This window comes from Nanorana parkeri, unplaced genomic scaffold (assembly GCF_000935625.1).
Source record: "Nanorana parkeri isolate BGI_ZX_2015 unplaced genomic scaffold, ASM93562v1 scaffold225, whole genome shotgun sequence".
Taxonomy (NCBI): Eukaryota; Metazoa; Chordata; class Amphibia; order Anura; family Dicroglossidae; genus Nanorana; species Nanorana parkeri.
In genome coordinates, this window is record NW_017306493.1 from 273,928 (window position 1) to 300,365 (window position 26,438).

Sequence of the window (26,438 nt, forward strand, 5' to 3'; positions counted from 1 at the left end):
TATTGCCCACTTAAACACATATACATATACACTGAGTGGCCAGATTATTATGACCACCTGACGTTTGTAGGCAAATTATCTATAATTAGCTATAATTTTGCGCTGAAGTTGCTAGAGGGCCAGACCATTATAAATAGGGAAGCAGGTTGTTTACCACGACAGTAGAAGTGATTTTTTTCTGAAGATATGGGTAAACAACGCTTTAACAGCCTTTGAACGTGGGATGATTGTTGGCGCTCGGAGCCATGGAGCGAGTATCAGCAAAACAGCAGAATTCGTTAAATGTTCAAGAGCAGCTGTTGTTAAAGTGTTTAAAGACTGGACTGTCAGCCGGAAATCTGGGTCTGAACGTGCGAATTGTGGCCGTCAGTGACTAGTCAATGTTAGGGCAGAACTGAGAGTGGCAAGACTGGTACAAGACAACAGAAGGGCAACAGTGCAGTGTCAGATTCCTCGCATCACCTTTCAACATCTCGTGGAGTCACGAGGCGGCCCAACGAAGTCATCACGTGGAGTCATCTCGTGGCCCAACAAAGTACTGATGGGGTGGTCATAATAATCTGGCCACTGAGTATATATATATATACACACACAGACACACACACACACCCTGATCAACCATAACATTATGGCCACTGGCAGGGGAAGTGGATAACAATGATTATCTCGTTACAATGAAACCTGGAAGTGGGTGAGATATATTAAGCAGCAAGTGAACATTTTGTCCCTGAAGTTGATGCGTTGGAAGCAGAAAAAATAGTCCAAGGAAGAAAAAATTGTGAACCCACAACAGCGCCATGGGTAGCTATGGCTCATTGATGCACGTGGGCAGCGAAGTCTAGCCTGTGATCAATGTTCCCCAGGAGCTGCCCGACACCCTTCTCTGAATCAGAGTCCTCTATGAAGGTTCAGACAGCTCCTGAGCTTCGGTTCACTTGCTTGTCAGCCGACTCAGCAGGTGAATCGAAGATTCGATTCATGAATCGGATCTTTTGAATGAACTGATTCAAATGAACCGATTAATTTAAAAGATCCGAACTTCCCATCTCTAGTGCACATCCCCTAGCGCACATATGAGCACAATACAGTAATTACAAAAAGAGGCCAATGAAGCTCAGTACCACATGATCGCCGACCAATCACAGCAGCACACATTTTGAACAATGACTGCAGTTAGCAGCTGATTCTGACTTTCCTCTCACACAAAAGAAAGCTTGCTGATCATAGACAGCACAAGTAAAAACTAATACCAGTGTCATCCAGTACCAGAACCCATTCACCCCTCTACAGTATATGTCAGCTTCATCCTGTCTCTGCTCTGACCTGTTTATTAACACCTCACCTCCATCCTCCCATTGTACGTAACCTATACATTAATCCCTTCACCTGCTCCTCCCTCTGTGTATGATATGTACATTTATTGTATGTGGTGAACAATTACCAAACTCCATGTTTAAATCCCCTCCGTACCAGCAAGCTTCTTCATTTCCTATACATTTTGGCAAAAAAATTAGATCCCCTTGGGGTGTCTGCTTTCTACAAATGGTTTGGGGGTTCATACTGCCCTGGGATTTTTATTTGCTATCTTTCATAATAGAAATAGTACATAGTACAAACCCAGTAGTTACTAAATACCACCATTGGATAGCTCCATCTGTCTAAAAAATTATTTCAAATAATTTGGATAGTGACACGTGACAGAACAATTGTCAGTCAAACTATCACAGCTCTGAAACTGCAATATGGCCTGGACAGGAAACGGTGTACCATTCAGGTTAACACAGCACAGCGCCTACTGACATTATTGCACTAGTGGTGCACAAACAAGCCATAGGCATAGACTCCAATGTGCACAGAGACCGGAATCATATCTGCATTGCTGACCTGCACCTATACGTGATCATAGAACAGTGTACACAGGTCATTAGGCACTCAGCTCCCCGCCCCCAGCTCTACTGCCCTCTGAGCGTCACTACGCATGGCCAATACACCGACTGCAATTCTGCGCATGCGTGTCTGTGACTGCGGCGCTCGTCAATGACGTATGGGGGAAGATGGCGGCGCTCAGGGTGGAAGCGGCATGTCGGCTTGTATTGGGTCATAGAGTACGAGGAGTCTGGAGGCTGACTGAAGCGACAGAGAGACATGTAAGTACAGTGTTAATTTATTATTGTACTGGTAGAAGGTGTGTGGAAGCTTGCTGTGGCCCGTAGAGGATCGGTCCTTGTCTGCAGACGCATGTCTATGGAGGTCACACTGATATTTGTGTTTCTGCAGAGGAGAGATGTGAAGAGATCCATAGGTATCATTGCTATCCTGCTAGCAGGTCATAATATTACTAAATGCTCTTTAGGTTTACAAGGATAACCTCATGTTTGAAATAAATGTCCTTGCCTGGCTTTGTCAGTTCAGAATCATTGGGAGCAAATCGTAAAAAAAAGGAGCAGAGTCTGGAGCAGTTACCCATAATAACCAATCAGCTTCTCTCTTTCATTTTTAAAGCCTAATGGAAAAACTGAGAGAAGCTGATTGGTTACTATGGACAACTGCTCCAGTTTTATGAATTCCCCCCATTGTGTCCCTGGAGATGCTTTGACAATGTTAGCAACATTTGTACTGGAGGAACATGTAGGCTGCCATTCCTGACCTACTGAAAATTTTAGTCCAGTGGCTGTTTTTGGCTTCAAAACGTTTCCTGAATCATTGAACCAAAGTGAAGTAGGCTGGAATGTGGAACTCTAAACAAAATTTAAAAAAAGACATATGTTATGTAAACTATCGCTGGCATTCACAGCAGATCTGCTACTTTTTCACTTCGTTTATTAGGGTGACAACGCTGATCTTACTGCAGTGACGTTGCACATCAGCATTGTCACCCATTACATAGAGTAGTTTTAGATGGACATACAGTGTTAAATGACAAAGAAATTGAGAGCAGCAAATAATGAGACAACAAGCCCAACTCCAGCTAACACTTTTAAGCAGTTACAGCTATTTTTTTCTTATTTTATTTGTATAAATACAATCAACCAATCGTTGTAAGCACCCTTGTCAGTGTTTTATGATTTGTTTCAGTCCGTCATTTTGCTGCACAGCTTGTTCTGCTTGTAAATGTTAAAGTATTTTAAAAAACACAGTATATTCACCTCATAGTTATCAGAATGCAATATTCCCAGCTAGAGCAGAATTATGTCTGTATGCTTGTTTTGGGTTAATTATTCCAATTTCCAACATTATTGAAGCTGTTGGATCATGATGATAGCCAGCAGTTTCAGGCATGGCAGCCTATATATTTTCTTGCTACTGGATCCAAGCTGGGGGTAGCCAGACTTTGGCCCTCCAGCTCTGGTCAAACTACAAATCCCATGATGCACCTGCCTCTGGAAGTTATACCTGTGGCTGTCAGTCTTGTAATGCCTCATGGGATTTGTAGTTGCACCGCAGCTGGCTACTCCTGATCTAAGTGATGGCTTCTGTAATGACCGTGATTTTGGTTGAGATCTTGGGAAATTTTAAAGTAGAAGTTTAGTGTACACATATAAGGGGGGATTTATTAAAACTAGAGCAGACAGGATCTGGAGCAGTTGTCCATGGCAACCAATCAACATCTCTCTTTTATTTTCAAAGTTTAATTGAACAAACTGAAGAGAGAAGCTGGTTACTTTTGGCAACTGCTCCAGTTTTGATTACCCTCATAATACCTTCCATTGTCTCCCTTACTCTGATTAGAATGCTGTTTTCAACAAATGTTTGTTTTTGCAGAAATACCTGTTTTGAGACCCAATGATGTCATCACTTGGTCTGTCTGCTGCTTTTTGCTCCGAGTTTGGTGGACATGGGCCAGCAGGCGCCTATCCATATCACAGTGCTTTTCTTTGGATCTTTGTGAAAGAATACATCCCTGAGATCCCTTTACAGGGGTGTGGAATTGTTAAAAAAAAAAACTAAAGCAGGAGCCAATCTATTTGTCCTGATAATAATTTTAACCAAAACTGTATTTAACAATACTAAGAAGCACTTCTCATTGGCCAGTACGGTCAGGTGTCTGCACTGGCCAATGAGTGCTCGCAATTTGAATGAAATTCTAAATCCATTGTGCAGGACGACTGTATGGAGTACAGATAGTACACCTGTACCAGCAGAGGGGGAGGGGGCCAGATTTGAGCGGGTAATTCAATTTTCCCAAATTACTTGGGAAAGTGAACTTGGCTTTTAATGCACATTGGTAGTGATAGAGAGCATTGCTGCCCGGCTACCACAATGTGTGTCATACATTGGAATGGGGCAGCACTCACCTCACACACATACAATGCCCTACTCAGTGGCATCACAAGGGGGGTGCGGCCCGCAACGATTCACTCCATCAGAGGGGGTAACACCAAAATAACTGACACCATGACCGAGTGCCCGACTCTGAAAAGTCCTGCACTCAGTCATGGACCAAGAGCCCAACAGCTGCACAAGAAAGGAGGGGACCGAGCATCATACCTTATCCCGTCAGATGAACGTCCCTCCCTTTGCCTGGTGTCCACAACCGAAGTGCATGTGACATCATTATGTGTATACGTAATGACAGTTGCAGTAAATGCGTTTTTTTGTTTAAACTTTTTGATCTTTTTTTTTTTTTTTTTTTACTTTTATTGTTATCACACGGTCTGAAAATGCCCTTACGTGATAACGTTTGGAGGTGACAGGTTCTCTTTATGGAGCCTGCCCTTCAATGCAGACAGTCGAGCACAGCTTTGTGCTTAATCTCCTTGCAGCACAGAGTACAGCGCTCCTGTCTCACTGATCACATAGAGTAGATCAGAAAATGGACGTTCTCCAGTCTGCTCCCCACTCTCCATCCTGAACTCATTTGCCATGGTTCCAGGTCCCATAGAAGACCCCAAAAACCATGGTGGGGAGGGGGGTAGTGAACAAGCAGGCTGCTACAAGTGGTCTAGGCAGCTGTACAGCCGCCCAGATCACGTTTACAAAACAAGCGGCAGTTCTCCCTGGCACCCAGAACTGCATTTCCTGGGCGCCAGGCGATTCAGAAATGCCCTTCCCTGCTTCAGATGTTGCTTCTCTCTGTTGGACCCTGGGTGCTGCAAACTTTATCTGTGCTGACCCGTAACTGGTTGCTGACACATATAAAGGAATGCTGGGGATGTGTTCTTGCATATAAGGTTCAGGAACAAAATGATTGATGGCAGAGAAAACTAATAGTTGTAGGAGAGCAAACGGGTACAAATCGGGGGAGAAGTGATTGGTAAACTATGGCGGTTTTTCAGACAGGAAGTAATGGTGGGCCTAAAGGAGAACTTTTGGGTTAGGGCTTTTCCCCATAGTTCTCCTTAGGGTAACGGGAGGACACAAACTAGCGTCCTCCCGTCACCCTAAGCTCAGTATACCGCGAGCTACAGCTGGCGGTATACTGAGACGCCACAGTATACGGCGAGCTACTGCTCGCGGTATACTGAGACGCCACAGCTAAAGCGGATCCCGACAATTATGTCTGGATCCGCCCAGCTGCGTTAGTGACAGCCGGCTCTGCCTTACTAGAGGCAGAGCCAGCTGTACCCTCCCCCATCCGATCCGCCAGTAAGGGCTGGCGGAGAGGGGGGAATCCAGCCCCTCCCCTGTCACGGCAGAGAGCTGTGACAGGATCGAGAGGTGAGCGAACGCCGGTATGTGTTCGCTCACCTCCCGATCTACTGAGCCGACCTGTGACAGTCTCATTGTCACAGGTCGGCTAGAAAAGCACTCACCTCATAGTTCTCCTTTTAAGATAGCTGCTGCAGGTTCAAAGCGTTCTATTGTGGAGATGCAAGTTTATAGGAGATTGAAAGTAGTCAGTTTTAACATAGGAAAGGAATTGCTACAAGCGTGGGTACAAAAAGGTACGGCTGGAGTTCAGCTTTAATGTAATGTCTTATAGGGCAGCCGCATTAGTTGTGCTAAATGTTAATGTTCAGGACTTTCAAATCTCCGATTTGTCTGACATGTTTCCATTAAGCACCTTTAAAAAATAAATGATGACTTGTACTGTATTGGGACAATATACATTTGACCAAATGTTTTGTTTTTCAGTATCACAGATGTCCACGTTCATTGCGTTTACACAGGGCCCTGGCCCCTGGGACACGGCAATTTCTTTTATTAAATGTTCGCTACCAAAGTGCAGCGACTGCAGCTGCCAACCAGGTGAGCTCTTCATGGTGTCCATAACGAAAAATGTATCATACAGATGTTCTGGGAAACTTTAAACAAGCTATAAGGAGGCTTCAGCTGACTGAAGCCTGCCTGCAGCTTGTTGATTGTGTCCCGTTCCAGTGAACTGTCCATAGCCACAGGCAATCACTGCATGTGCGAATACATGCGAATAGCGGCTCCTGTCAGCCTGCCATTGCTTCATGGCAGCAGCTGTCTGGAACCACCTGTTATTCTAGGCACAAAAATCTGCAGCTTTTTCCACATGTGAGCATTAAAAGCACATGTGAATGAGGCCTAAGAGGGGAATTTAACAAAATCTGAAGCAAATGTGCATGGCAACTAATCGGCTTCTCTCTCATTTTCAAATCTTAACTGAACATACTGAAGAGAGAAGCTGATTGGTTGCCCTGGGCATCTGCTCCAGTTTTGATAAATTTCCCTCAGTGTATATGTCGTCCATCCCCAGATTGGAACTGATGTTTGCTTTAAAGGCTTCAACAAAGCTGCTCAAATCTTGATGAAGGATTTGAAATACTCTCTAAAAGCTTGGTGTACACTTTGCTGTTTCACAAACTGAAGCCTATATGTATAAGTGTTTAAAGTATATGTCAGGCTAAAATAATACAACGACATATGCAGTACATTTTGAATTGCATACCTATTTCCAATGTGATATCTCTCTGAAGGGTAATTACACTTTCCCAGGTGAATTTGAGAAAATGGAATTTCCCCACACCAATTTGCCCACTTCTGTCCCACCGCCCGCACACTAGTCTTCCCATTCAGCAAACAGTCATTCCCCTCTGTGGCTGCCAGTGCACGATCTGTATATCGTACACAGCACTGTAGCCCTTTTCTCAATATTTCAGATTACCCTCACAAATGGCAAGCACTCATTGGTCAGCACAGTCGCCTGACCACACTGACCAATGAGAAGCACTTCTCTTTGATGTGCTTAGGAATAACTAATATTTGTTCGGCATTCAATGTTTCTGTATGTCTATTTGAACCCCTAACGTCTCTCCTGCAATGCTCCCATGCAGTTCATGGACCGGCACTCCCTGATAGGCTGTCTACACAGCTGCTGCTGGCCAGCATTTTACAGCTGTGAACATGGAATTGCTCAGAGCTGAGCACTTCCAGGTTCACCTACTGCAGAGGAGATCCCCAGTCTCCCAGCACTCATCCTACTTGGATAACTTGAGTGAATAAAAGTACATTTGAGAAATATGGGAACTTCCATCGCTGACCTACTGAACATGTTAGGTATCTGGCCTCAGTCATTGGTTCAGAAAATAACATTTGGAGAAAAATCCTTATCTCTACACTTGTTTAGGTTCAATAACGCATAAAATATTAAAAGCTAGTTTCACCTTTCATACCATGTTTCATGTATTTATGGTGTAACATGAAACATGGTGCCATTCCATAGACCACACAAACACACACCTTACAAGAATTGCAGGGTGGTTCTGCATGCAGCATTCTGTATATTTTTTTATTTGGTGCAGTTGTGCATTCGCCCACACAGCTACGTCATACATTCACGGATGAATAGAAAAACTACAAGTCCCATCTGCTTCCTCCAGCTCCATAACAGAAGATCCATGCCTGGCTGGGGTAATAGTCTGCAGGAGCTTGTGCTTTTTACCTACGAAACAATAATTGCAGTTGCAATGCTTTGCAGGATCAAATGCAAGAAATTAATAAATGCAATTTTTTTTCTTTTTGCAACATCAGTCCATTTTATACATTTTAATTATTTCACAATAAGTGGAATATGTGTTTTAAAAGAGAACTATGGGGTAAGTCTTTTTCCCCATAGTTCTCTTAAGGGTCACGGGAGGACATATACTAGCGTCCGCCCGTGACCCAAAGCTCAGTAAATCGCGAGCTACAGCTCGCGGTATACTGAGACCGCCACAGCCAGGACGGATCCCGACATTACTGTGGAGATCCACCCAGCTGCGTGAGTGACAGCTGGCTCTGCCTATCTAGAGGCAGAGCCAGCTGTGCCCGCCCCCTCCTCCGTCCGTTCCTCCAGTCAGCGCTGGTGGGGAGGGGGGGGATCCCTGCAGGGAGCCGTGACTGACAGTGTGTTCGCTCACTTCCCGATCTATTGAGCCGACCTGTGACAGTTTCATTGTCACAGGTCGGCTGGAACTATGAGGATGAGTGATTTTTCACTCACCTCATAGTTCTCCTTTACAGCCCGATCTCATGACAGAAAAGTGGTTTAAACTTGGTTTTAAAAACTTCTTTTATTCTGCATTGATGCAATGTATCCAACCTGTTACCTGTTTATACTTTGTCATTATCCTTTACTACATTGTTGTTCTAGGTTCTAACCGCCCCATTTGTCTCAGAGGCACCATTACCACATTCTAGTTTTATTCCTGAAGGCGTGCTTCCTCCCCCAGTCTCTGAATTGGCCCCCACAGTTGTAGAGACGATTGGTCAGGTGGAACAGAGTTTGACTGAATTGGGACTTGGAGGTTACAGTCCAGTTGGCCTTATACAACAATTTCTGACTTTTTTACATATGGATATTGGTCTCCCCTGGTGGGGTGCAATTGTGACAGGTAAGACCTTAACAGTATTAAGCTAACAATTGTATGAAAATGGTTTCTTTTATGTTTTTTATGACGTATTTCTTATGTCTCTCCTACAGGAACAATACTTGCACGTGTTATGGTTTTTCCACTAATAGTCAAAGGACAGAGAGAAGCGGCCAAACTTAATAATCATATGCCCCAGATCAGTGCATTGACAACTCGCATGAATGAAGCCAAGCAGTCAGGGAACAAATTTGAATGTAAGTTTTGCACCATTTGCTATTAGCGCTCTCATGTAGAGATAAACTTATGGCTGAAATGATCATTCTGGACCTTTTATGCCATCATCTGTCACTGTGAAGTTATGCTTTGATGGAACAGTTAGCCTTATGAACTATCTGAAGCAAGAATGCGTAATTTTGCCACAGTGGCTGCTGTGAACTTACCCTCATTGGCCTTATAATCTGATACTTTGGTTAAAGAGGGCTTTTCAGTTCCAAGCGTTGCGTGACTGGAGAAGTCTGGGGGTTAGCCTGACCCTCAAACCTAGGAGATGGCCTGGGGAAGTGTTTCATTCCTACTTACTCAAGCAGCATAAAGCCCAATAAAATAAAAATATGTTGGCATATGGGACCATCATTCACAAAGAAGAGAATTGTGAGTGCTCCCATTACTTGTATTGTTTTCATATTGGACAGTTATTAGAATTCTTAATTTATTTTGTAGGTTTTCTTAAAGTTTATCTAAATAAATAACCAAAAACTCATGTAGGCTTTTACTTATTAATGTTATTATAAAAGTTTTATATAAGTGATATATGTTTGTATATGCAGCTTTCATGAAACGATTACCTGGTGATCCTATCATAAAGACACTTCCTGTTAATAGGTAACAACTGCCTCCTAGTGTACATCCTGTGACATCCACCTATGGTGGAGACTACAAGCAGCTGTGTCCACACACATTGTGCAGACATGGCCCATCATTGTCACCATCAGGAAGTTGATCCTAAACAATGACAAGCAGACGTGTCTGGATCGAGTGCATGTAAACAGGAAGTGGCAGGAGGAGATCAGCACTGAGATGCAAAAAAAAAGTGGGATAAAAAAAGTGAAATCAATGTATTTAAAAATAGGCAGCTGTTCCATACACAGATCTTTAGCAATCTAAATGTCATCCAGTTAGGGTTTCGAACTTCTATGAAGTCTAATGTAACTTTTTTTCTCTGCCCGCTTAGTTTCCAAGGCTTATTCAGACCTTTCATTATATCAGAAGAAACATAATGTCAATCCACTCCGTGGCTTTCTGGTTCCCCTTGTGCAGGTGCGAGGACTGTACGGTAACATTTTTGCTAACTGTAATGCAGTTTTTTTACAATTTATAGTGTCACTGTCCACTTTAATGGAAAGCCCTCATACCTGGAAAGCACTGCTTTGTTGTCTCTAGGGAACATGAGACCAGATGTATAATCCGTGTATATCAACTGTGCAGGATTTTAAAAAGAAACTATCCCACCACCAGGGATTCTGCGCTCCGCTGCTTTACACCCGGTCCCGTGCCGCCAACATTTTCTCTAACATCATTGGGAGTCGGCTGTATCCTCTGGGTTCTTGCAATCGACCCCTGATGAAGTTCATGTTCTGTGTCATCAGGGGACCACATGCCAGAACCAGAAAGAGACAGCTGGCTCTCTGATGATGCTCCATGGCACATGTGCAGTAGACTAGCTCTAGTCTTCCCAGGATGTGTGATGTGGGTTTTCCAAGAGGCTGGGGCCAATGAACTACGTAATTCCAGCAAGTGCAGGAGTTCTCCCTGGAAAACATAATGCAAAAAAGTCCAATTCTGAGAGAGATTGGGGGGGGTATAGGGGTGAGATGACAGCAAGTGAGTGGGAAAGGTGAAGGTCCACTTTTAAATATTAAAATTAGAATTTAGATATATTTTCCACCTCCTTCTCTGACATGCCTAGCCAAGGTATTGCTTCTTCCTGACCCACCTCCTTAGTACTTTCCCGTTCCTTTTTGGTCAGGTTAGACTTTCAGAAGTTAATCATATAACCTCTGACTACCCTTGTCATCGGACCCTAAAGCAGGAGTCATGTTGGTCTGTTGTCCACACACTTCCTTTCTTTGTGCGCTATTATAAGACACATCTGTTGTGAAAATCTGATTTAGTTGCTACTGAAAGACACTAAAATTGTCTCCAGAGGGATGCACTATGGGGATTGAAACACACACTGTACAATGACTTCTGTAATGTGAGTGACCAATTCTATGATATTTAAAAATAACAGAATATAATATCAGAATAGAGCTCTAAAAACTGACACCCTTCCTTATCCACTTCTTACTAATTGGTGAGCAACTATCCTGAAAAGGAATATGCTGACGAAAAGAGAAATTATAGTGATAGCTGATGACTTATCTGTCTGCTGAGGCTCCTTCCCTGCCTATTCAGTGGGCTAGAGGTTTCAAGAGAACAAATTATGCTGCTGCAGTGGAGGTTGTGGGCCTGGCTATGCTGCTAACGGGGATCCCAGGATCTCGTGACTTTATATTATATGAAATCTTCTGCACTTTCCTGCTAACTAACAAATATGATTATATAAAATGATCCACCTATTAAACCTGCCCACATGTAAAGTAGTACATACTTATAAACAATCAGCATAGCACAGCGCTTATTTAAATACGTCATGCTAATTATATTAAAGGGAATACAATATAAAATGCTGGTTACTGTGTGCATGGTCAAATGCACTTTTAAATGTGAGTGTTTTAGATCATTTTTTAATAAAGTACTTTTTAATACGAGTCATACAATGGTTTTGATCGTTCTCTTGGAGCTAAACTACGTATAGTACACTACTTATGAACCTTGGAGTTGGGTTACATGGGAGAGCGATACACTGCTGAATTGGGGATGAGTAAGTGAAGAAACTTTAAGTGTTTCACAACAGGCAGGTTCTTTTGACCTAGTCCTAGCCAGATAGGGCCAAAACAAAAGGCGAGGAGTATTCCTACTTGAGGTGGAGCATGAGCTTTGATACATGGATTGCATTATTTGAAGTTGGTCACTGATTGATGCAATACTAGACTTTTGGGTGTTATATGGAGATCTTGCTTTATTGCACTTTATGCGATATAAGAATAAGCACATATGTTGTTTTTCTGATTGTAATTGTTATGATATGAATTTGTAAATGAGGGGATTTATATTTTGTGCACTTATTATAATTGGCATAGAGGATCTCGCCACTGGCTGAACAGAATTACAGATCCTTTGGCAGCTATATCAGCTAACATACACTGGATGTATTTAATTTGTTTCTAGATTGCTTGCTCGGAGTTCCACTTTAGCAGCAATAGCAAATGTGTTCTTGTTTTTGAATGGGTTAATTTAAGCTGAATGTCTTTTGGCCCCTGAGTGATTTATAACACTGATGTACATTACTGCCTGGTCAGACAATATTTTAGCTGGTGACATGGTATTTGGTAAAGCGCACCATCTCACTACAACTGTTTGTGCGGGGCATAATGTAAACTGATTGTGTAGGGAGCTGAGCATAGGCTACTGGGACAACAGGCATAGAGGAGGGAGATTGCCAGTTTGTTGTGGACAGGTGAGGTGGGCATAAAGGAAGCGGAGTGAAAACTGGTTGTGGAGGGCAGAGAGTACCATCATTTGATGATGTGTTCTACTGGGAAAAGAGAGAGGAGACAGAGAGGGAGATAATTGTGGGGCGGATCCCTTTGTGGGGTCGGTTTTCCTTCTATAGGAGAAATGGCATATCCTACCCCTTCTTTTATCCCTATTTTTACAGTGCTGGCATGTCCCATGGTAGTCATTCATCTGTATTACTGCAGCAGATGGAGCTCAGGGATTGTAGGAGAGGTCTTTGGACCTCTGACTTTGACTTTAAAAAAAAAAAAAAAAAATTTAAACCCTTTTTGCTGTGTGTTCTTTTGTTTGACTTTAATTATACTTCTTGGTTTCTGGTCAATATATAAATACATCTGTCTCATGCGTTTTTATATAGTTTGACAGCTAAAAACTCAAAGTGCATGTATAGCCAAAATGTTTTCCTTTAGTTTAAATAGAGTATCCCTGTCGAGTGGTTTTTGTTGCATCACTCTCTCAATTTGTTCTGAAGACCATTGTCACCTGGACAGAAAGTAATGACAATCCAAAATTGTACAGTTGCCACTGGAATAGAAGGTGAGGGTAGATCTTCCAACTGGGACACTTGTTCCCATGATAACTGTCCACATTTCTGAGATTGCATCTATAGGACAGAAAGTGAAGGGAAATCTCCCATACAGGACATAGGCAGCAAAAACTGACAGGCGTTTCAACCATACCATGTTCTATTCAAACCCAAAAAAATGGCTATACGTACACTTTAAGACTGTTTTCTGTATTCAATATTCACTAATTATGCGCTTTCACAGTAGAACTTACAGTATGAAGTAAGCTTTATTTTGTTGTCATCTCTGTATGTACTACATTGGTTGTCTTTCTGCATAATACATATTAACATTTTCATAGACTATGTAATAAATGTCATTTATTTTCCTGTCTTTTCTAGGCTCCAATATTCATCTCATTCTTTGTGGCACTGAGACAGATGGCATACCTCCCCGTGCCCAGCTTGCAAACTGGTGGCCTATGGTGGTTTTCAGACCTGGCTGCAGCTGACCCTTACTATGTGCTGCCACTAATTGTAACAAGCAGCATGTGGGCTGTTCTAGAGGTAACTTTTCTTGCTTTTTTTTTAAACATCCATCCATTTTGACAGTCTCCAGTGTTCTCTGCTGTTCTCTTCATGTCTGCATATTTTGCATGCATTTTCCTATCTGGGCCTTATAAAATATTTTTTTTTCTAGCTGGGAGCAGAGTCTGGTGTTAGCAATCCCAACCTCAAGGTCATGAAGACTGTTTTCCGTGTAATGCCGTTGATAATTTTGCCTCTTACCATAAACTTCCCTACAGTAAGTAATCTTGCCTCAACATTATCATTCTTACCAAATTATTATTATTGTTAAATGCCATCAAGCTAATGTAGATTCCTGGCAACCACATGGATAGTTTCTCTAGAGTGATCTGTTTCCTTTTTGGGTCTTAAGTCTTTACGTCAGCGTACAAGAAGAACACTTAAAAGAAGCACCGCTCCTCCACCACTGATGCGTTTCACCCAATCACAGGCTTAGTCATAGAGATCTTTCTGACTATATCTATCCACCACATTGCTGGTCGTCCTTTTCTTTACTGTAATTTTATTTTTATTTTTTACCTCATTGACCCTCTACGTCACAACAGGACAGATAAGTGATATGGAGGTAAGTGAGGACACAGCAGATCAGTGTTGTCTTATAATGTACACATGCACTACTTTTTTTCACCGCAACACGGTATTGTGGTACTCATGGCAGCCGGGAGGCGCATTAGGATGTCATTCAAATGAATGGCAACAAAACGCACCGAGGGCCCAGTAACGTCTGGTGCGATAGTGTGCATTAAACGCACGTTATCGTGCATCTTAGCAATGCTATAGTCTAAATGTGCCCTTCAGGTCTATATCAAATATATAACATAGTCTAACAACATCTTCGCAATCAATAAGAGTGGAGAAATATGACAACATTTCTCAGGACAGTCAAAAAGTATGAAAAGACCAATAAGGGCTAGAGCCTAAAGACGTATTGGTTTCAAAAGACACTTTAGCAAGGGATTTCTTTACAACCGAGCAGTACATACAACACTGCCAGCAGCAGGAGAGCTAAGTGCAGTATATACTTTTTTTCTTTTATAGGGAACATTTTTTTAAGGGACTGAGTCACTTTAAAGAAGAACTCCAGGCAAACGAACTTAACTCTTGCAGTGGGGCTAGCCCTGCACTGCAAGGGTTAAGTGCTTATTTCGGAACTCAAAGCTGTTTTACTCACCTCATCTTCGGTCCCTGCAGCTCCTTCCAGACTGCTAGACCAGTCTCTTCAGCTTCTTCTCCCCTTCCCTCTGGTGATCGAAGGACCACACATCACATCTTGTGCATCTCTATTGCCCTCTATTAGACATGAGGACACCAAAGGACATTCCTGATGGCCACCGTGGGAGCAGGAGTCGGTAAGTAAAACAGCTTTGAGTCTTCTAGACAAAACCTAGCACTTAACCCTTGCAGTGCAGGAATAGCCTCACTGCAAGGGCAAGTTTTTGATTTTTCCCTGACTTGTTCTGTAAGCTTTAATTTGTGGTATTATGGCATGATCATTGTTACACCTTTTTGTTTCAGGCCGTGTTCACCTATTGGGTTACCTCAAACTTCTTCTCTATAGCCCAAGTGGCCTTCTTGAAGGTACCAGCTGTTCGAGAAAAACTGAAAATCCAAAAACCTGTCCAGCATGACCCATCAGTACTGCCAAAGCAGGAGGGCTTAGTGAAGAGTTTTCAAACTGGTATTTATGGCACTTTTTATGTTTTGAATTTGACAGGATTCATGTATTTTTAAATCTAATAAATGCTGCTTTTCACCTAATCCTTTTTGCGCACAATGGGATGAAACCATCCAGGCCAGACATCAGCAATGAATGCAGCCTAACTATTTATTAGAGATGCACCCAAATTTCGTCCGCCAAAAATGGCACTTTTGGTAAAATTCTAAAAGCCATCTTTTGCCCAAAATTGCAGTGCATCCTTAGTTTCTCTCCTCACCGGGTGCTGCTCTGTGTCACTGTGTCCTAGAGTTGTCAATAGTTCCTTATATCCTGGATTCATTAACAGGGGGTTTTCTATACAGTCAACTTTAGAAAAGATGCGGATTTCAGGGATGATGTTGAATCCCCATTAAGGCACATTAAGAGGGCAGTAGATTAGAGTAGAGTAATGCGTACACATAGGAATGTAGGATACAACAGAAGGCGTGTTTGAGGGATAGCAGGGCATAAGCAATTGGAATTAGATTACATGAGGGAGAAGACAAGCAGTGATTACAGGCAACCTGCAAAAACCATGCCTCTCAATGATATAGCAATCCAGTCACAGTTCTAAATATTTACTGATACTATGTCACTAAGTGCAGGGCAATTTTAATACACTCTTTCACCTGGAGGAAAGCCACCATTGACTAGAGTAATATTTTTTCATAGACAATTGAAAGCAAAATAAAAACATACTTAGACGGCACAAGTATGGATAGTAAGAAGAACATAAACAGAAATTGCTAGGGTCAGTCAGACATTGGGAAAGCCAGCATTTGCAAACCTTGTCTTCTATGCCCCATGAATGAAGCAGCCCTAAATAAATCTAACTCTAAGCGTCTAAAATTTTGGCCGATTCCTGCTAAATCTGCCAAAATTTGAGCCATGAGTGGCCCAGCAAGCACCACCAGGCTTGACAAAAGCCGAATTAAAAATAGATGGTTCTAGACAGAAAATTGTCAACCAAACAGTGACTGCATCCTATTAGATGCACCACTGTATTCAGGCAGCCATGGATGCAGTAGCTGTCTGAATACAGTAACTGGCAATGGAAATGCTATCTACCTTGCGGTTTAAAATGGATGGTGCAATCGGCTGATCTTCTCTGTCAGCCTACAGGTTTACTGAGAGAAAATGAGCTGTGTATAGCTAGGTTAAGCAAAGTTGGGGCATGTATTATATGCAGGTTTACAGAACACTGTATCTCCATGGTGTGCGTTTAAAACTCAAAGCAAAAAACGCAAGGTCTCTTTATAAACCCTATAGGAATATTAATTTGGTATGTTCAAAGACCACCATCATTTTAAAGTGTATGTAATGAATTATTTTGTTTTCAGCTTTTGAATAGACTAGGTTAGGGATAGGGTTTCTGATATTTATTGCTGTCTGTGTCCGAGCTGCACATACTCAACTTCACTATTTGTCCTGGTGACTATGGTCTACGGTACAGAAAGTGAGAGGAGATCCAAAATGTTTGAGTTGTCTTGGGAACAAAAGGTGAGCGTAATTCTTCCAATGTGAACAGCTATTCCGCTAACAACTGTCTAAATGAGCAGTTTCCCCTCTCTAAATAGAAATTTCTTCGCACATCATGGTTTATTTTTGCTACTTTTCTCCTGTTGGGGAGATTTCCCCCATCTCCCAGTCCCAACAATAAACCGACAGTGGATTTAATATTCTCTACTATCCATAACGGAGAAAATGTTTTGGCTTTACATACATTTTGACTTGGGTCAGCATGTTAGTTTATACAGTATTTGTGTAGCGTGAGCATGATATTTTGTTGGAGTTAGTATGACTGTAGTTTGTTTGCTATGTGAATTTCCATTACTACAGCACACTTATCAATCCATTGCTCTGCAGGTTGGAAAAATGCACAACTGGCTCAGCAGTTAGAGGACAGAGAACGCAGAATAAAACACCACCTGGATATTGCAGCAAAAGGTTAGCAATTGTACAGTTCACATGTGAATTGAAGAAAGAAAAAAAAAAAAGCTCATTTATTTTGAACGCTTAAAACTCATTTCAGTTTTGCCCTTGCTGTGTTTCTCCTCTGATTTGTGGATTCCAGTACTTGTATCATTTCCCACAAAAGGGTGCAGTGTTTTAAATTAGTTTGCAGACCCGGAAACCCAAGAACCTAATAGGAAACCTGTAGCGAGAGGATAGAGACTGGCATTGCTAACCTCTCCTAAAAATGCAAGTTGTGTGGCTGTCGTGTGTGTTCAGTGGACAAGTATGCAGATCTGGAGTGCTGACTTCATCCTTAACTTCCTAATCTGCATTAGACCACTGACTGCTTTAGGTCAAAAGAAATGGCAGCCCCAGTATATCCTAAAGGGTGTGTAATAATGTATAAAATCATACAAACTACTTGGTTTTAATTGCTGTTGTCAGAACTAGTTATTGTTCAACTCCGGGTACAGTTTTGTTTTTTTAGTTACCTTAAGTTGTCCTGCCCAGATTTCTGCTTTAACAAATATGGGTTTACAATTTTGACTTGCACAAAAGAAGAAGTATTTCATATTGCAGTCAGTCGCTGGGTTCAGTTCCCTGAATTTGCAAAAATAAAATCTTGGTGTATATTTTTTTTCCTATTACGTTTGCAAAATGCTACAATTCAGATATGACCTCTATGTAGCTGATGTGGTCAGCCCCACAGCTGCTTTAGGCAACCGAGTTCCTCTGCTTGTAACATACACAGTGAATTTCTAGATACAGAGGTTATATTTCTGACCTGAAGCTTTGTGCTTACTATAGCTACTTTAAGTGCTCAATAAGTCAGTCTAATGTAGGGCAGATAACGTGTATTTATTGACGCAACTTTCTGCTTATCTTACAGGTCCATTGAGACAGACATTTTCCCAGAATCCTTTGCAGCAAAGAGAGAAAATACCAGTTTCTCCAAAGAAACAAAAAGACAAACCTTGGCAGGACACAATTGGATAGAAACTTCCTCTTGCTTCTAGCTCATGATCTTATCAAACCCTGCCAGCCCCATCCAGTACAATGTTTGCTCATCAAAAAATTCTTAATTGGGCTGAAATGACCAAGAATGAGATGGGTGGATTCTCTTTGGTACATATTGTATTTATGTAAATGACAATACTTATGTTACCTTTAAGAAACAGTGTGATAAATCTAGTTCTTGGATCTAAAGAACACTAGTGTACCTTTTTTGTTTCAGTGTGCGTTTGTTAAATCAAACCAATACAAGTGAAAGATAAGCTGATACTAGTCTCCATGGTTAAAATATTCAAAGAGACAGGTAGTATAGCGTTCTTTTTCTATACTACCACTACAACAAATACTACACAAACTCAAAAACATTCTGTATAAAATATCACAACCATGACTAAATAAAATAATGTGCTTTTTCTGTTTTTACCTTCTGGCTCCTTCTACTGTGTGCATGTGGATTTGGGTGTGTGTATGGACATCCCACTCCCTTGCTTAACCTAGGTATGCATGGTTGGAATTTTGTATGAACATTTGTATGAAAAATCTCTTCAGAACATTTAAAAATGCTGTCCGAGACCTGATGAAGGTCATTCGAAATTTTTGCGTTTAATGTTGATATAAATGGAACCACATTCACTGTTAGAATTTCGCTCGAGAAACATTTTCTGTCCTGATGGTTAGTTTGAACCCATTAACTATTAGCTTGGTCTGTCTTGGGTGTTAAGAGATACGTAATGGTTCTGATACTTATAATTTTCAGAGGATTTGATATGTAACTAGATCATCATAAGGTGTACAGATACGTCTTGAGTCCTAGACATGAGGCTTATATATGTGTAAATATCTATAGCTTTATGTTCACTGTGTTCTTTTAACTAGGTATATGTAAAATTTTCAGAGAAAAAAAAGAATAAATATATATTATCTAATTTGCTTCTTTGTAAATATGTGTTTGTAACAATATAAATTATACTGCTAATAGAGGACTTTACAGCTTGTAAAGGTCCATGTACCTTGTACTCTGAGATCATATCGGCCAGTCACGCCTTCAGATAATGTCCTAAAGCTTAGGGCAAGTTGCTATGAACTCAGAGAGAAACAAGATAGAAAAGCAGCTGATTACTGCCATGAACTGCAAATCCACCTATGAAACAAGTTAGACCTAAATACTTTCAGCTTGTTTACAGTATCTACTGCTCTACAGTTTTGCTGTCATACAGTTTATCATACTGTTATCACTTGTATAATTTGGCACTTGCATCAGTTTCTTTTAGACGTAGAAGAACTAAACCACAGATCACATTGAAGCATACTGTAGGTTGTTTCCTGTTTCTTGCACAATGTCAAACATCAAGTATTCAGATACAAGGGGTTTTGCTGCTGTCTCTCTGAGCAGAGCCAAAGAGGCTGATTTTTCAGCTTTCCAAATTTGGTGATCCTCGCCATTGTCTCAAAAGCGGGGGCCGATCTGTAATGTTTTTGGCACTGGACTCTGCAGGTTTCTGTAAAGGTCCAGGGGTCATGGTGCCGGGTGGAACCCTGTCCCTGAAGTCCCCTTTAGGCCCCGTTCACACTGAGCGATTTATCGCGCGGTAATTCCCGCGATATCGCGGCTATTTACAGCGCGATATCGCTCTCCAATGGGGCAAAGGGTCCTGCTGTCGCGGGTCGTGCGTCGCTACAGCAGGACCCTTTTTGGAGCGGATTTTGGCGCGATTCTAGCTTGCTCAATGCAAGCATTTGCGCCATATCGCACGACATCGCGCAAAATGCGAATCGCGCAGTGTGAATGGGGCCTTAGGGTTGTATGCCCACCGCTGGGGCAAAGATTTGCAGGACCAGAATGTGCCCAGGATTATGCCCTCTGGGCCTTCTATGGATCTCAACTGCGATGAGCAGGACTTTTGCCTTTGAATTTAGTGGTGCTGGGCTTTGCTCTGACACAATCGGTCACGCGGTTGGCAGTGAGAAGAACAGTGAAATTTCAATCTGGTGCTCAAGCGTTCCTTACTGCAGCTTCCCTTGGGCTTTGGCCCTACTGCTCCTGTGTGGGCCCCCCTCATAGAGATCCTACTATGCATGTGTGCTACATTTGCTCTGGGCATGAGCAGACTTTGTTGCCTTCCTGCCATCACCACAGTACACGAGCTCCACAATCCTCTGGGCTCCCTGCTGCATTGCGATGACCTGGTCACATACAGCATTAACCCTCTGTGCTTGATAGACAGTTTGGAGTACCAATTGTGAGCAATCCCTCACTCTATACCTAGTAAGCACAAGAGCAGCAGTCTAGGGGGCTCAGCCAGCTTATGGTCCACTATCAGTGCCAGGGTGTCTTGCAGTATACTCCCTAAGGAATCTGACAAGGATGTCCCAAAAACTGCCCCCTGCCTGAGTTGCAGCACTCTTCAGTCTTTCTCATCCCTTTCATTGGTAAATCCTTCCTTGGTTTTATCTAGGGAAGAATTCTCTGCTACTCTGCCTGAGTTTATGGGAAAAATTAAAGCCATGATAGCGGACTCAAAAAGCAGGGGCTACAAGCGTGACTCCACAGCATCTCTTCCATAGTCTCTAAATTGGGCTGCATCTCTTCCATAGTCTCCTGGGGCTGCAGTTGCTTTTGCACAGTCAGTTGAGGATAAGGAAAATTTTACATTATCTAAGTAATTGCAACAGGAAGAGTCTCAATCTGCATATATAACTCTAAAACCTAAGGATTCCATCGCAGGCCTTATTGATGCTGTCGGCACATGCTTAGACTTGGAGCTTCTTGCATTAGCTATGCCTAAGGTTACCAGCCTGGGGGGTCAATTCAGTAAATGTTATCTCATGAGATAAAATGGTCACATGACCTTTTTAGTGAAATGTGAGATAAAAAAAAGTAAATTCTTTAAAAACGTGAGATGAAGCAAATACCGTATATACTCGAGTATAAGCCGAGATTTTCAGCCCATTTTTTTAGATAGATACCAATAAAATTACATGAATATTTATCATTAGCTGCCTCATTTCCCACCCTCGGCTTATATTCGGGTCAATACTTTTTCCCAGTTTTTTGTGGTAAAATTAGGTACCTCGGCTTATATTCGGGACGGCTTATACTCGAGTATATACGGTCGAGTATATATATGTACTGAAAAACATGATACAAATATCACATGAAATACATTAGTCAATTCACTCAAAAAGAAAAGTTATGAGGTAATTATCCCCTGCTTGGGGTAGTCAGTATTTGCAGACTGTATGCTGTGAACTGTATGCTTAAGAGTTAAATAACGTGAGTTAGTTTACCTCAAAATTTCATGAGTTATTTAGCTCTTAATGAATTGAGCCCTGGGTTCTCTAAAAAGCCCAGAAGACTGTTTCACTGCATTCTCTATTGTAGCTGGTCTTGAAAAGTGATTGTCCAGGCTGCAATCTGACATTTTGTTCTTGTTAAACTTGCTAGCACCCCTGCAAAGATTGGCGGACCTCCATGTTGCTTTGTCACAGCTTCTTTAACAAGGGGTCATAGTCCTTCCAAAAATGGAAAGGTTACAGGGTTTAAATTCAAACCTGTTCACCGTCCCCAAAGACAAATGAGGCATTCACCACATACGGAATCTAAAGGTTGTCAACAACAACAAAAAGTTCTGCATGGAACCCACCAGGTCAGTCATTGTTTCCCTTCTTTCTGGGAGATCTAGCTTTTGTGGACATCAAAGATGCTTACTGGCATGTCCCCATCTTCTCAATGAATCACGTCTACCTGCGTTATTGCTGTGGGCGTGCAAGGTTTCGGTTTTTCTCCAAGGTGCTGCTTCACTCTCAGGGCATACCCTTAAGCTATCTGGACAACCATCTCCTAAGGGATCCCCTTACAAGTTGCGGTTATTACCTATTTCTCCTCAGGGAACAGCCGGCTCTGGCTTTATCAGCCGATGTCCAACAGCCTCTCCAGAAGGAGATTCAGGTGGATCCTAAATCTCTAGGAATCGGAACTGGGGCCCTGTCAACCCCTGAAATATCTGGAACTGATCCAGGAAACAGCAAAAACAAGTCTTTCCTTGGCATGATAGGTCATGTGTCTAATGCTAGAGTCAGGAAAATCTTACCGCCCCTTGGTTTGGAAAGTTCTTATGATAGATGCCAGCCTGTTGGGCTGGGGAGGGGTCCTGAATAACCTCTCGGTACAGGTAACTTGGTTGCCAGAGGAAGTCTATGTCCTAATCATCTCAGAGCGGTTAGGTTCTTCAACACTCTCATTTGCACAGGGAATCTGACAAGGATTCAGTCGAACAATACTATGACAGTTGCTTGCATCAGCTGTTGTATGTCACTAAAACAGGAGTGGAGGTGAAATCGCTCAATGGGGACACTTGTTCCCGTATCAGCTAAGTTCTCAGGTACATTTGCACTCCTGCGTTTAGCTTTTCTAAAAGCAGGAGAAGCTTTCAGGGAAGTATACAAAGCTTTTATGCTTCCCAGATCACTTTTTCCTGTATTTAGATGTTTCTACTTAATGCTACATTTAGACACATTTACATATGTTCAGGTGCACTTAGCCGCGTTTAGAGCTTCTAATCAGATTCTAGATGCGCAAAATTCTATTTCCTCTAAACTGAGCTAAACCGAATTCGGGTAAATGCAAATTATACCACTGAAAATCAATTACATGCTTTATATGCATTTAGAAATGTGCTCTAAAGGCATACTCATGCAGGTTTGACAAGGTCAGTGTGAATAAGGCCTAAAAGGAGATTTCTCTTACATTAGAAAGTTATCCTTTCACTTCCTATTGAGTCTAAAGGGCAGGAAGTGATGGGTAATCTTGCTAATGAGACAAAGGTGGTTAAAAAAAAAATACTGACAGCATTTTTAACCCTTCACTAATCTGTCTTAAATGAAGGGGAAAAATACATTTTGGCTTTAGCTATAATTTAAGTGACAGTCAAGGTAAAACATATTCCCCCCTCCCCCCCTTCTGCTGTAATCACTTGCCTTATTTGATGCCTCTTGCTGCAATCATCTTCTTCCTTCCACTCGTTTCCGACAGTCCTTCCAGCGCTGGTGCCGGTCTATGATCCACCGCAGACTTTTCGTGTCTCACGGTGTCTGTCCGACATGCGCACTCCCGGCTGCGTCCATTGAGTTTGTCTGTTTTCTCCCCTTCCCTCCCCTCTACTGCGCATGCGCCAGCACACTTCTTCACAGCCGTTCGGGAGGCGGGAGTGTCTCAGCCGGGAGCGAGCGGCACTGCAACAGGTAAGTAATTAGTTATTTCCCTATTTATTTATTTAATCATGGGGCATATACTGTATCTACTGCTTGCTAGCACTAGATATATGACAAACAATAAGAGACTTTAATGCTACTTTAAGGTTAATTCTGTGAGTTTTTTGACAGTAGAATAGCTGCAGAGTATACGGAATAATATTAGTAACCCATTAACTGGTTTCACTTGTTGTCTGTAATTGCTCTTTAACCACTGTCACCAGAAAGAAACCCTTCCCATACTGCTGATAAAACTGTATATTCTCCAACTAGTGTCAGCTTAGTACTGTTCTTGGAATAAAGAGTTAATTGTCCAGATCCTTATACTGATCTTGGTTATATGTAAACATGTTAGTTAATCAATAAAAGATCCATTCTTTCCTAACGTACACTTACGTTATTTTTCTTTAAAGCACAATTGAACCCTCAGTTTAAATCAGCTAAACACATTCCAGGTGAATCCAAACAAAAGGTGATCAATGTCTTACAGTTAATTTCCTGTCAAAACCAGATAAAGTCTGAGTAAAAGAGCCTGACCCCTGCCAGCACCTGCAGAGTGGGACCCTTCCTTTCTGTATGGAAGCAGTGGTCTCTCTTTAGAGGTCCGACATCCCCATACTGAGTTAGACCTATAGCTATGCAATCAGCAAATTTCTCTCCCTGCTGATTGGAGTGTTCTGGCTCTATTGCAGGGGGCATGTCGGACCTCTGAAAAGAGATCTCTACTTCCCCGTAGAGAAGAAGAGTCCCACACTGCAGCTGGTAACAAGGGACAGGCATGTCTACTCGGCCTGTGGCTCGTTTTTTTAAAAAGAAAACAAACTTTAAGAGGGTTATTCACAAAGGAGCCGAAGGACCTAGCCGTAGCTTCAGCTCACTTTGGCCGCCGGAGCCCTCCAGTTCAGTTGAACTGTGAAGGGCTGCTGTACAGACTATTCACAATAGCCCGCACAGCAGGCGAACGGCTGAGCCGTATTCACAGCCGAAGCAGACCGTTTTCCCCGCAAATGACACCAACTGAGCGGAGCAAGCCAGCCAGCCCAACAGTTGGCTCCACCCAGTTGTTGTCCTTCAATGACAGACCAGTATCTTCAGGTTATTTGAGGACACTGGGCTGTCAGTAATGACAACAACTGGGCGGAGCCCAACGTCACGGCCGGCTCCACCCAATTTTCATTTGTCATTGCCGTTCAAACCCTATAAGAATAGGGGTTGAACGGCAGCAAGTGAACTGCCTGAGGTTCGGCTAAATTTGACTTGGTTTCAGCCTCATAAGGTCCCTGTACATCATCAGTTTGCTGCTTCTTTCACTGTCCAGTCAAGGGATAAGAGTGGGGAGGAGATCTGTAAGTGAAACTGCAATTGCAGTAGAGAAAGGTCATACACATACAGGTCTGCGCTGTTTGGCAGATTTGTGTAAATCTCAGAACTGGATTAAAACAACTCCCATATATGTGTTTAATATTTGTATTTAACTATTTGTCTGGTTAACACTGCAATAAAGATCCCAAAGAGAAATCTGTCGAACAATGAGGATTGACAATTTGCCCCCCCCCCACACACTTTCCGCTGCTCAGATCAAGGGTCTAGTAAGAGATTTGGGGGCAGGGGACCCCACATGTTTTTGGGCGTTGGAGTCAACCTAAAATTGCTACTAGACCTAAAGGGGCTGATATGAATTTGGGGAGGAACCCCATGCTGTTTTTTAAACTAATTGTGAATTTGAATATCTCCATCCAAATATATACAAAAACGAAATATCGGATCCACCTAAATAACGAATATCGGACTGATCCGAATTTTGGATCCGATAACGAAAACAAAAAAAAATCCAAATGGATCCGAAACAAAAAGGAAACAAATCTTCTGGCAAACAGTTTCCAGAATACAATTCATTCCCGCTGCCTAATTATACTGTGGCTGACTAGACAGTAAATATTGGTGATCAAAGCATTTGTTTCTCTAAGTTTTGTATTGCTCTAAACTCAAAATCTCACTGCAGTCTTGCTCATGTGTATATTGTATACGATAACCACTTTTTCATCAGCCATATTTAAAGCCATAAATAAGATACAAATAATTTGCAGTTCACGCACGGGGAAAACTTGGCAAGTTTACTTGAGGATTGCTGACTTTGACCATGCCGTGTTTATTTCATCAAGAGCATTGTGTGTTTGAAGAACTGCACTTTAATAGCTGCGGTTATGCAATAATTAAAAGCTGAATTGAATACCTGTTTCTCAACCTTTGGTACGCTCTGTCATTGTCCGTTCAACACAAAAGAAAAGCAGTATGAGCCCAGACATGTCTAACAATGTCACAGGAAACTGAATTGTCCCACTTCTTTTTCACAATTCCTTTTCCATGATGTATTTTACTGCTAATTAAAGAAGCATCCAACAGTACAAATACACTGTTTGCAATTTTATCAAGCTTTATTCTAGTCACTTTTGTGGAATTTTAGTCCAAGTTCCATGCTGTGATTAAGGATAGCAGATCAAATCTACCCATTTTCGGTTTGAGTCAGGCTTGACGAATCCAGAGGGAAGTCTGCGCACCATAAGCTAAAGCCGAACCCCATTGAAGTCTATGGGACTTGAAACTAGTTTTTGTTTTTTTTATTGCAGCTTTCAAGGCTCATAGGCCACTATCCTAGGGACCATGTATCAATGGAAAGACCTAAAAGATGCAGTTCAGGGAGGAAAGAAGGACTTTCCATGTGGTTTAAAGGAAAATATTGAAAATACACAAATCCTTTTGATAACATGGTTGAGGGGTGCCTGAAACCTGCACATGGTGTTAAACAACAGTACAATGTAGCCGTGTAAAAGTGATAAAGGGGGAAAACGGCATAGGTTTCCCCCTAGCATTATACCCAGATCCTTATCCAAGCATGCAGCCAAGTGGCTAATAAAGATAGGGCAGAGAGCCTGTGCCTATGAGGTGAGTGAAAATCATCCTCATAGTTCGAGCCAACGTGTGACAATGAAACTGT

At 42.0% G+C, this 26,438-nt stretch overlaps 1 protein-coding gene across 1 annotated transcript; it reads left to right on the forward strand.

Moving 5' to 3' along the window:
* Positions 1–2,033: 2,033 nt before the first annotated feature.
* OXA1L (OXA1L, mitochondrial inner membrane protein) lies at positions 2,034–18,616 on the forward strand. The gene is made up of 10 exons (XM_018556111.1): positions 2,034–2,147; positions 6,076–6,189; positions 8,567–8,780; positions 8,870–9,013; positions 9,991–10,076; positions 13,345–13,509; positions 13,643–13,747; positions 15,046–15,208; positions 17,093–17,173; positions 18,072–18,616. The coding sequence occupies exons 1-10, from the start codon at positions 2,055–2,057 to the stop codon at positions 18,176–18,178; spliced, it is 1,272 nt and encodes a 423-aa protein (XP_018411613.1). The 5' UTR covers positions 2,034–2,054; the 3' UTR covers positions 18,179–18,616.
* Positions 18,617–26,438: the final 7,822 nt, after the last annotated feature.

What these genes read in the sequence shown, in the direction of transcription:
- OXA1L (XM_018556111.1), top strand. Translation starts at nt 2,055, where the DNA reads ATGGCGGCGCTCAGGGTGGAAGCGGCATGTCGGCTTGTATTGGGTCAT. An exon ending in CGACTGCAGCTGCCAACCAG is followed by an intron (nt 6,190 to 8,566) that starts GTGAGCTCTTCA and finishes TTTGTCTCAGAG; the next exon opens with GCACCATTACCACATTCTAG. An exon ending in TTCTGGTTCCCCTTGTGCAG is followed by an intron (nt 10,077 to 13,344) that starts GTGCGAGGACTG and finishes TGTCTTTTCTAG; the next exon opens with GCTCCAATATTCATCTCATT.